The sequence below is a fragment of the Protopterus annectens genome, chromosome 8.part0, assembly GCF_019279795.1.
Source record: "Protopterus annectens isolate FY-2018-M chromosome 8.part0, PAN1.0, whole genome shotgun sequence".
Taxonomy (NCBI): domain Eukaryota; kingdom Metazoa; phylum Chordata; order Ceratodontiformes; family Protopteridae; genus Protopterus; species Protopterus annectens.
This window is the reverse complement of record NC_056741.1, coordinates 524566679-524578946: the sequence shown is the minus strand read 5'-3', so window position 1 is coordinate 524578946 and position 12268 is coordinate 524566679. Positions and strand designations below refer to the sequence as shown.

At 40.1% G+C, this 12268-nt stretch overlaps 1 protein-coding gene across 3 annotated transcripts in view; it reads left to right on the top strand.

Moving 5' to 3' along the window:
- GABPB2 (GA binding protein transcription factor subunit beta 2) overlaps positions 1–12268 on the top strand; it is a 1188026-nt gene that overhangs the window by 76184 nt on the left and 1099574 nt on the right. For all 3 annotated transcript variants that reach the window (XM_044080023.1, XM_044080025.1, XM_044080024.1), the window contains exon 2: positions 2529–2636. In XM_044080023.1, coding sequence (XP_043935958.1) covers positions 2529–2636 — 108 coding nt within the window. The remainder of the gene's footprint in view (positions 1–2528; positions 2637–12268) is intronic.

Sequence of the window (12268 nt, the reverse complement as noted above, 5' to 3'; positions counted from 1 at the left end):
AGGCTTCCACCAAAAAAAGTTTACAAGAACAAATGGAAAAGATTTGTCCTTTGTGCACAACAATATGATGTGGACCCTTTTTCAGCACCAGTACAGAAGATCCTTGAATTCCTGACTTCATTTTCAGTGAAGGGGCTAGTCCTTCTCCAGTGAAGATTCAGCTAGTTGCTATCTCCAATTTCCATGTCAGAGTTGATAATTTTGTGTTAGCATCTTCACATCTTTGTAATGCCTTTTTAAAATGAGCCTTTCTACTAAAGCTTCCCTTCTAGGACCCTACTCCACCTTGGAATCTTATCTTAATGTTACAGGCCCCAACTCAGACCCTTTGAATTTACAGCGAGATGGGAGTTGCAATATCTGACTTGAAAAACGATTTTTCTCATTGCCATAACATTGGCTGGAAGAGTATTTGATCTGCAAGCCTCATCTTCTAAGCCTCTTTAATCTTTAAGAACCAGCCCTTCCTTCCTAAGGTGGTGTTAGGATCTAACATTAATTAAGCCATAAATTTTCCTGTATTCTTTCGAAATTTGTCCAACACAGGTGAATACATGTTACATTTATTGGATGTTCATAGACAATTGCGTTTCTATCTAAACAGATCTGAGAAATTTAATCTGATCAGTTTTTATTCTTTTGAGAAATCAAGTTTGGTCATCCAGTAACTATCAAAATGGCTGACTGATTCTATTTCCTTTGTCTATAAAAAGCTGGCTTTGTTCCTTCCTAAGCCTTAAAGGCCCACTCAACTAGGTCCATGGTGACTTCATCAGCCCTCCTATCCAGAACTTCCATGGATGATATTTGTGCAGCTGGAAATTGAGCTAACAGTCATACTTTTATTACTCATTACAAATTAGCTCTGGTCTCGAGAGGAAGAGCAGCCTTCGGCTCTATAACACTCAGCAATTTCCTTCCTTAGTGTCTACTTAGGATTCAGGCAGCTAGGGATTCTGTCCCATATGTTGTGGAATGAATGAAAATTGACATCATAAGATAAAGAAGTTATGTACTCACTGTAACATTCCATTTGTATTTTCCATTTTCACTGTTCTTTAACTTCCCTCCCTCCAGCCCCCGACCATGTTTCTTTGACTTCTGGAACAGCGAGAATGTGCCTAAGGAACCAAGTTCCTTTTCTTTGAGCTCCAGGAAGTGATTTTCCATAGTATATAAAATGCAGCAATGTTTTACTGTAGGGAGCTGCAAACAAGATCTGGAGAAGGAGGGGGGCTACAGTATTATGAGTAAGGGAGGAGCTTGAGAGCTTGTGGTTTCTACGAGCTCAAGCACAGCAGCAGAGTCTGACCTGAGGATCGGATACCAACCCATATGTTGAGGAAGAATGAAAATAGACAACACAAATGGAACATTATGGTGAGTACATGACTTTTTTCCCGTTGAGGTAAGCAAAATTTCAAAAAGCAGTGTCAGGAAGGCTCAGAGAAGAGTGCCTTCCCAAAATCAAGGACAGTCTAAGAAAACAGTTTGACTATATGCCCTTCATGTGCTTCCTTGTCTCCACCCTGGTAGTCCTGTAAATCTTTTCCAGTTGTAGGTCTTCACTTTCCCCTGTGACCCCCGATAACATTTGATCCTTGAGTTTTGTGAGTCTTTCAAAAAGGCTGCAACTGGCATTGGGATTCCTTTCCTTCTTTTGAAAGGATTCCTTTTCATCCATCCACTTTAAACCTCCCTGTTGCCTCTTGTCCTAGATAAGATGCTACCTCAGGGGTGTGATGGAATCTGTATTCCCATATCTGACGGAAAGGATTTTAAGAATCTTTATGTTGCAAAAGAGAGAAGGAACCAGGGGACCTTTCCTTAATATTCTTTTCCAAGGTTCACCTTTTGGTTACCTCTGCTTGTTTGTCCTTAGATCACCCCCCCCCCGCCCCTTTGACCATGGAAGGTGCCTTTAAAGCTTTGGAAACGGACTTGCTGGTCTCATTTTTGGCAAAGTGCCCCATGTAGCTTAGGCTACTGCAACAATGATTTATTCGAGCATCTACTATTAGTGTTTGCTTGCACAACTATACTGTATGGTAGGCTATTACACTTATCTGTGCTATAGTCTGAGTTTGTATGCAAGTATAATGTTCCATTTTAGAAGGCTTTTAGGAAACTCACATATGCCAAAGCTGAACTTTGTAGCTCATTTGGTGGTGCTATTTTTTGCAGGTTTTAAAGTATATATACCATATTTGGAATTTTTTTCCCTTGTGAATAAGCTGTTGCGTAGAATGTGTATACAGGTCACTTGTAGTATTTTGAAAAAAAGGATGATATTAGAATTCATGTAGTTTGCCTGTTTTAATTTCTGATTTTATAATGTTGTGCAGATGTTGCTTAGGAGCACTTCAGTAGATTGAAGTGAAAATGGAATCCATTAAAAATACCTTTAAGCTATTTTTGAAAGTGCTAAAATCCAGCAATTGTAAGTTTAGATGTATTTTTGCACATTAGATTTTGAATACAAATCAGGCTAGGTTATTGAGTTACATTTTTTGTCCATCTCAATTCAGATGTCACTTGTTGATTTGGGTAAGAAGCTGCTAGAAGCTGCACGTGCTGGTCAGGATGATGAAGTCAGAACGCTAATGGCCAATGGAGCTCCTTTTACCACAGACTGGGTATGTTTCACTTTCTTTTACATTTGTGCACTGGTGATTAGAAGCTTGCTTGTTTCTTTTTATAAATGATTTTAAATGGAAAAAATTAAACTAAGGTGTGGATGACTTTATATAGCTATTTTGACATTGAAAATTCACACAAGTACAGTAAACGTGTAAAGCAAAAAACGATCAGCATTGTTAAGCATAAATAAGTTTGCGTACATTGTAATATATGTAGTAACACTCTTGTAGTATTTAAAAGCATGGGACGTGAAAGAATTGTGTCTGTGACTCTGCCCAGTTGATTTAATCTATTTTCTTTGGTAACAGAGTAAACCCTCTAAGGACTACTGTCTGGTTAAGGGACTTGCTCAGCATTTCACCTTATACATATGGAGACAGAGAATCAAATTGGGGACTACAGGCCCAAGCTCATTGCCACCCTTAGCCCTCTTCATTAAATATTTTCTTCATTCTCAGCACTGTTAACTGAAGAATGGAGGAGGGGAGAATGAGTACATGATGGAAAGGGGAGATTTTTAGGTAGCATGGGAAGGTTTTACCTTCTTAGTGGTCTTGCTGCCTGTCAGTCAAAAATGCTACCAAAGATGAACTTTGTTGTTGCGCATCTATTGTTTTAAGTACTTAACTTTCTTGTACTATAGCAGTAATCCTTCTACATGAACATCTGTCAAGAGCAGTATGCTCACACAACCATACTTTCCCCAAGTAGACCTGACTTTCAATCCACGATGCTGCTGTTTAGTTTATTTGACCTTGCTGTTTTTGCCAGGTTTTTGGCCATTGCACTTGATTGGACTGTTATGTATTTTTCATGGACAAAGTCTGCTGGTAGCCATATTGACAGAAACCCCTCTTTAGTTCATCGTATGTTGCATATCTGAGGATGGGTTGGTCTCCATGAACTGGGAATCTTTTACTCCATCTCAGAGGATTGTCTTCATTGGGGAAGATTGGACATTATTCATGGTCTGTCATTCTGCTCACAGTCCAGGTCCAAGTAGTTGTAATTTTAGTGACCTAGGGAGAGGCACATAACCTTGCTGAGTTTCCAGGTTAGACTGTCTTGCACCTTTTATGTCTTATGTCAGACAAAGATTTTCAGATATTGCACATCTGGGGATACAGTCGTTGTAAAGTTATTCTTTCACCAATCTTCGTTTATTGTTATACCTTTGAATTTTGAGCTGTAGAGTGGTAGAAAATACTCTAACTCTTCAGTAGTCAGTTGGGGACTCTCCTCTTCTGCATTGCTTTGAGAAGGAGAACTACACCAAGAAAGACCAATCCACACTTGCCATTTGAAGTTATGGGTAGGAGTATAGTAGTTTAGCCTGACACACACAGCAAAATATTGACAAAGTACTGAGACAGTAATCCTGGCAATCAAAAATCCCTGAACTCAATACCAAAATAAATACATAAACCACCTACACCTCCCCCATTAAACTAATTGCAAAATAAAGTAACACTGCTCTCATTCATATTTTGTCTGAATAGTTTTACTATTGTATAGAGTTAGGGTTAGCACACATGAATAAGGCTGGGCAGAGGGCTTCTGTCTTTTACCACCTGTAGGGTTAGGGTTAGCAGATATGAGTAAAGATGGGCAGGGGCTTTGGACCCCCAGCACTTTATCCATGTGTGCTCACCCAAACCCCAAGTCTACACCTTGCCTTATGTAAAACTTTTTCCTTGACCGTACCAATACACAAAATACTCCCGCACTTCCCACATACATATAGGCAGTATTAAAACCGTCCCCTTACCTAGCCCTTACTCTTATTTTTTTTTCTTCCCAATAAACATCTTTATTAAAGTATCACGTATGGCATAGGCAGTCTTACATTTATATAAATGAAAAACAAACAACATTGACATCACTTTAGTTGGAAACGTGATGCATCACAGACACCATTGAAACAACTGTAGTTGAAAACATATCACTTATCTATCCACTCACTGTCAGTTAAGTATTGTATGGCTGATTCAAATTCTGCCTCTTAAACCTCGTTCCTTCTCTGCATATATTGTTCCCACAGTTCCCATTTTTTCCTGTGTAGTTTGTTCCTTCCCTTTTGTAAAGATCCCAGTTCCAGTAGTTTTATCTCTGTTACTATATTCACTACTTCTTATAAAGTTGGTCTAGACTTTGATTTCCATTTTAGAGTAATTGTTTTTTTGGCAGCCACCATAATTAGACTCAGTAAGGCTTTACTATGTCTAGGCAATTCCGAATCTGTATCATAGCTCAAAAAATATCTTCTTCTCAGTCAATCCAGTCTGCTCACCCAGCATCTCTGACAGAGCGGTCCACAGGGAATCCCTAAAGTCTGCTAGCTCTCCCAAAAATATGTTCCCAGCCACCTCTTTTTTTGCATGTTGCACCGCCAGCATTTCTATCCACTTGAGGGAAAATTCTTTGGAGTCTACTGGGGGTATAACAATACCTATGTAAACACCAGGCAAAGATCCTAAATCTTCTAGACTTTGTTGCATGTTTGGGAAATATATACATATATCCCCCCATTGTCTCTTTGTAAGTTGCTTACAGTCTCTCTTCCCAATCATTTCTAAGATCATCTGATTTGATTCTTATAAATCATGTAGTACTTTATATGCTGTACTAATTATTCCTTTTTTAACGGCAGCTTCTGTTCTAGATTCTATTAAAAACTCGACCAGTGTGCTGGTCTTCCGTTTAGGACCCCCCCCCCCATTTCTTTCTCTTTTCCTATACTCTGATATCAATCCTTGATAGGGAAGGCAATATCTAGCCTGCATTCCAAATAAATCCTTGGCCTCTTCCCATTCTGTTACCTTTCCCTTTCGAGTTATTTGCTCTCAATACCTAGTTCCTTTGCCAGTTTTCTCCAATAAATTCCAGTCCCCTCTTGCCTATTGTCTGTATCCCTAACCACAGTCATCCTTATCGGCAGAATTTCTTCTCCATTCTCGTGCTAGTTTAGTTTTTAGAAAACTCCCTGCTGTTTTATGAATATAAAACTCTATATAATTTTTATTGTTCTCCTTAAGAATCTGCATCCAAAATTCCAATCTCTCCTTATTTATTGAGCCCCCCCGTAACATCATCATTCCTTTCCACTTTGAATTATAGTTTTCTGCTTGTGCTATGAAAAGAGCTTTAACTGTGTTGCTCTAAAATATTCCCTCAAAGTGGGTAATACTAGTCCGCCCTGTTCTATTGGAAGAATCAGCTTATCCCACTTAAATCTTGCTGTCTTTCCTTCCCAGACAAAATCCTTCAACTCGTTTAATTAATTTCCACAGCTTCTCCTCTGGTTGATAAAAATATGTCTGACCTGTTTATACGATTTAAAGTGACTAAAGTATTTTAATTGCTTGTATCTTCGTATCCATATAGCAAAGCTTTCAATTTCTCAGTTTTTGTATTTTCTGTTTAGCCTCTTCCCACATATCCTTAGCTGCCACAATAGTCATTTCTAATCCATACTCCTAAATACTTTATTTTATCATGTCCCCATAAGTATGGATATTGTTGGACGGTGTGGTGGTACATAATTTACAGCTATTGCTTTTGTTTTAGCTTCATTAATTGTGTATCCTGAGAAGATTTGAAACAGTCTTAAAATGTTCCACAACACTGTAATGTCCCTTACTGGTTTTGTCATGTATAAAATATCATTTCCAGACTACCAATTATATCCTTGACTTTCTGAATCCCTTATTTTCTTTGCCTGTGGTTTGAAATATAATGCAAACAACAAAGGTGAAAGCCAGGCAACTCTGCCTGGTTCCTCTACTCAAGCAGAAGTTATCAGAGAGGACCCCACCCACTTTAATTTTCACCTCTGATCCCTTGTAATATACTCCTAATCAACCTTATAATTGTATCAGGGGAAAAAAATGCTTCCATTGCCCTGTTCATGAAGTCCCAGTCTACTCTGTCAAATGCTTTCTCTGCATCAAAACCCACCAGTAACAGTGGTATTTTCTTTCATTCTGCTTCCCTCTGGATCATCCGTGTTTTGTCAGTATTGTCAAATGTTTGCCTCCCCTCTACAAAACCACACTGATCCATATCTATCAATTTTGGTATCATTTTTGTAATTGTTTTAGCCATTATAGACACAAATTCTTTAATATTTTTTTACTATTGAAACGGGCCTGTATGAAGCTGGATCCAATGGATCTTTACCCTCTTGAGGTATTACTGTTACCACTTCTTTCTTCTAGGATGCTGGTACTACTACTCCTCTTTAAAATACTGTTAAACAAAACCTTCCAGACGTTTGTTGTTTTTTCCCCTCCTACCTTCCAGACTTCCACAAAAATACTATCTATACCTGGGGACTTTATAGATTAGTTTTACTTAGCCATTTTTATCTCATAAAGTTTTTTGTAAAATTTCCAGAAATATTTCCAATACTTCTACAGGATCTCTCGTCTTCCTTGTTATGGGCTCCCTAAGCTTGGTGACGGCCCTTTCCACTTTCTGTTGGCTGAGTAATTGTGCTAAAAGTTTTTTTGCTCTAGAATTATCAAAAACAGTTGCTTAGCAGCAGTCTTTCTAAACTTGTGCACATTATCGAGGTAATCCCTTTTTTCCTGTTTAGCATTCTGCAGTTGCTCCTTTTCTTGTTCTGAGAGATTCCCCCTATTTTGCAATACTTGACCATTTGTTAGTCTTGTTACTTCTTAACAATATCTCCCCTTCCTTTATTTCCACCCTAGTTTTAAACTCCACTTTAATTTTATCCCATTCCCATCCATTTGCCAATGAGCATTACACAACAACTTTTTTTTTTTTGTTTCAAACAAGAACAAGAAACAAAACAACCCCTTAACTTAATTATATTAAATAAAAACAGACAAACTATTCACACAGTTTCAAGTAAGTTTTTTTGTATAATAATAAAAAAAAAGTCTAAAACTGTAGGTACACTACAGGTAAAATAAAGAAAAAAAAAAATAAAAGTTAGTCATGCTAAGACTCATGGAACAGATTGTGTTATTAGTTAAGTGCTGCTTGATTTTGTCTATCTTTTATAGCTCTCCCAGCTGTGAAAACACTTGAATGCTTTCAGTAAACACTTTCTTCAAACCATTTCTATTTATCAGATTGTCTTCTAGTGGCATGCAAAGCAGACACAAAACTCCAAAGGGTACCTTGTTTATCAGAAAAAAAGCCTTATAATATTCAATACACTTTTTCATTGACATACTTTGTAATAAACTTGTTACTGGATAACACGTAGGGTCTTAACCCAGTCCTTTCCCTATGTAAGCATGGGAAAAAGCACGCTGATTTTCTTTTGTCATACTTTCTTAACCAGATCTTTCCCCTCTCTCCCTTTCTCCCTTCTCTCTCTTTATTTTAATTGCTTTGCTGTGCCTGCATTTCTTAAAACTGAATAAAGAAAGAGTGAAGGCAGAAAGAAGAAAAAAAACAAAAGCACCTGTTTATATTAGTAAGTTGGGAAAACCACTGATTGCTTTCAGAGAACATTACTTGTGCAAAGCAAATACCTCATAAGGATTTTCATTCTTACTGTATTCCTTGCCTAGGCCTTGATCACAACGTTTCTGGTTGTCGGTTTTGTGCTAGATTTAACCAACGCACTATTAAGCCTCGGTATACTTTTGCTTTAAAGTATTTTGGTAGCAGGTTTAGTTATCCTAAAATGTCGTCGGATAGCCATCCGACTACCGGAGTTTACAAAAAACGCAAAGAAAAGGATAGAGAAAAACAACCGAGGCCCAAAACCGACGACGAAGCTTCTCCTAAGCCAGTCGCAGGTTCTCAGTGAGGCCCTTTCGCAGCCCCTGACACCCACTACTTTAGAGTCGCAGGCCGCTACCAACTCCCACGTGGAGTCGGCCATGCCGCTGGATACCCAAAGTATTGGCGCCTCGGACGCTAATCCCTTAGATGGGTCTGGAGCCGCTGAGCAGGTATCTGCTTCTGAGTGTGTATTCAGACCACAACATCCTTACATTAAAACGACTTCAGCTTCAAAGACTAAGACTAAAGCAAAGAAACAAACTCATGAGCTACGTGTACAGGCCTGTATACCCAAACATGAGATGATCAAGATGGCCGAAGATCTGATTACCTTGATCAGGGGTTCCCATCCCCCTCCAGATAAGAGGCCTAGGCAAGAGACTGACGATGAATCTTCAGATCAGGTTTCTATTACTTCTGATTCCTCTTCTGATCAGGGATATTCTTTTCCCCCCTATGAGGATTCTGATGCTGAAGAATCTATACATTCAGCATCCCCTCCTGAGGATTATTCCTTTGGCGGAAACCTTGCATACCATGAGGGAGCATTTTCACTGGGAAAGCCAAGATTTTTCAGAATCTAAAAAGAGGCTCAGGGATTTCCTTTTACTACCACAGCACAGGCCTCTAGCCATTCCCCCTGTGTTAGACATTGTAGATGATGTTTTTTCGGAGTCTAGTTTGACTCCTTACCTCCAGCTCCTGTTAAGCCTGACAGATACTACAGGGTTCCTGACTCACACAAATTTCTTTTTAAAAAGCCTGCTGCTGACCCAGAAACTATTTCACAGGGTCCCAAGGGAGTTGAGGCCTCTACAGCAAAAAACCCAACCCCCTCTGACAGAGATTCAAGGGCACTGGATAGATGGGGAAAAAAGGTATACAGATCTGCAACTTTGGCTATAAGGGCCTTAACTTCATATGCTCAAGTATCAGCAACATCTCATGGGATTGCTTAAACAGAAAATGATAAATTCTGAATGTACTGAAAACAAGGAAATGCAGGATTTATTGCATGCAGCTGAACAAGCTGTAAAGCATACTTTGCATTGTGGTTTTGATTGTTTGGAGACCTCCTGCAGGGCTGCAGTTACGGGTTCTGTAATTAGGAGGCATGCTTGCTTAAAGGAACAAAATCTGTCTGATCATGTTAAAGTTAAGGTACTAGATGCACCTTTACAGCATGGTACTTTTGTTTGATGCTAAGGCAGAAGAGGTGTTAAAGAAAATGGAAGACAAAGCTAAATCTATGCAAACTGTTAGAGTTTTTGCAGGTACAGCCACCTAGGTTTAGTAGACACTGGCCTACAAAAAAATTGGTCCTTTCCTGTGTCAGACAGACCTCAAAGGGGTAGATCCAGACGCCCAAGGGGCAGATCCCAGGCGCAAGGTTTTTATAGGTCATAACAATGGTGTGCTTCTACCTCCAAAGCTGGAGAAAACGCAAACATACAGAAAGCAGTTCCAATGACTTCCCCTTCCTGCACCAAGCACTTATCTTCTGGCAGCACCCTTAGGGGGAAAATTAGCACTTTTTGATCAAAATTGGCACATTATAACCCAGGACAAATGGGTTCTAAATGTAGTGTCACAAGGCTACAAATTCCATTTCCATACTCTGCCAAAGGCAAACGGCAGGCCAGATCTGCCAAAAAATCAATGGGCAGAGGCACAAAAACAAGTTTCATCCCTCATGGACATGGGGGCCATTCAGCAAGTACCAGAGCAAGAGCGGGGACAAGGATTTTACTCAAGACTGTTCTTGATACCCAGAAAGGACAAGGTCTGGAAGCCCTGAACCTATCTATTCTGAACACATTCCTGGATATTCCAAAATTCAAAATGTTGACTTTGCAGCAGCTTCTGCCCATGCTGGGCAAGAACACTTGGCTTGTGACTTTAGACCTAAAAGAGGCATACCTGCATGTTCCAATCAGACAATCGTGCAGAAGACACCTCAGATTCAAGGCTGGTTCAATACATTACCAATTCTCTGCACTGCCCTTTGGCTTATCTACTGCGCCCAGGGTCTTTACAAAGTGCCTGGCACCAGTAATTGCATTCTGCAGACAAAGAGGAATACAATTATGCCCTTACTTGGACGACTGTCTAATTCAAGCAGAGAACAAGGACATTCTTCTTCAACATCTGGCGTTTGTGAAAAGACTTCTAACATGCCTAGGGTACACAGTCAACGAAAATCAAAATTAGTACCATTTCAAGATATAACATTTCGGGGTGCAAGCTTGAATACAACTGCTCAGATGGTTTATCTCACGCCAGACAAACAAAGGCAACCGATTACCTATTTCACAATGTTGGCAACAAAGGCCCAGTTATCTGCAAGAAAAATTCTGCAGGCTTTGGGCTTCATGGCATCCTGCATCCTACCAATTCCATATGCAAGAATGCATATGAAGAAACTTCAGTGGTTCCTAAAAAGTGTTTGGACTCAACATTGCCACAGCGTGGAAACAGTGATTACTCTCATTCCCTGCCTGCAACAGGAGTTTAGATGGTGGGCAAAGGCTTCTCACCAGAACAAGGGACAGCCATTCACATTACCCCCAGCCAGGCAGACACTAACAACGGATGCATCAGATTATGCCTGGGCGGCCCACATGGCAGGAAGATGGATTCAGGGCACATGGACCTCAAACCAAATGCATCTACATATCAATCAAAAAGAGATGCTAGCTGTTCAAAATGTCCTGACAGCCTTCAAAGACCTACTTCATCCAGGACAACTACCGATAAAAACAGACAACACCATGGTCATGTGATATATAAACAAGCAGGGGGGCACACATTCTTACCCCCTTTGCAGACTAGCCATGACATTGTGGGACACAGCTTTGACTTACAAAGTACATTTGCAGGCACAATTCCTGCCAGGAAAGGAAAATACTCCTGGCAGACGAACTAAGCAGAAACCTCATGGATCCCCACGAGTGGCAGCTGGATCCACAAGTCTTCAGCATGATAACAAGGAAATGGGGATGCCCGGACATAGATCTATCTGCCTCCCCTCACAACTACCAACTAAAAAGATTCTGCACAAGGACTTGTCACAGACAAGCATGGAAAGTGGGACGCCCTATCAGTATATGCCTTCCCTCCACTGCCTCTTCTCCCCAAGTTACTCCTAAAGGTCAGACAGGAGAAACCAAAGATGATACTGATTGCCCCAGACTGGCCCCTCCAGTACTGGTATCCAATCCTAAGGAACTTGTCTCGTTACCCAGCTTGGACCTTACCTCAATTACCTTGTCTACTGTCCCAGCAAAACAATCGGATCCTACACAGCCAACTCAGGACATTAAACCTGGCAGCATGGCGGATAATGTAGTCATACAAAAAAACACCTCTCAGAAAAGCTGTGATGGATGTCATTCTGGAAGCCAGAAGGCCTAGTACAAGAAAGTCTTGTGCTGGAAAATGGAAAAGATTCTGTGTTTGGAACCAGGCACAAGGAACTGATACAACTGTACCAAATATTCCTCAGATTTTGCAATATTTAACTGAGATGCTGGACAAAGGCCTATCCTTTTCATCAATTAAAATTCATGCCTCTGCCATTTCGGCTCATTACAATACAGAGCCTCCATTTTTTTCTCATCTTTTATTAAAGCAGTACCTCAGAGGAGCCAAAAATTTAAGGCCTCTAAGGAGATCACCAATACCTGCATGGGACCTCAACTATGTCTTGGAAAAGCTCACCCTGCCTCCTTTTGAGCCAGCTGCTACTGTTGATATCAAGTTTTTATCTTAGAAAACAGCTCTGTTCCTAGCAATGACTTATGCAAGACGAGTTTCAGAGCTACAGGCACTCATGGCTGTGGAACATTTTATCATTTTTTAT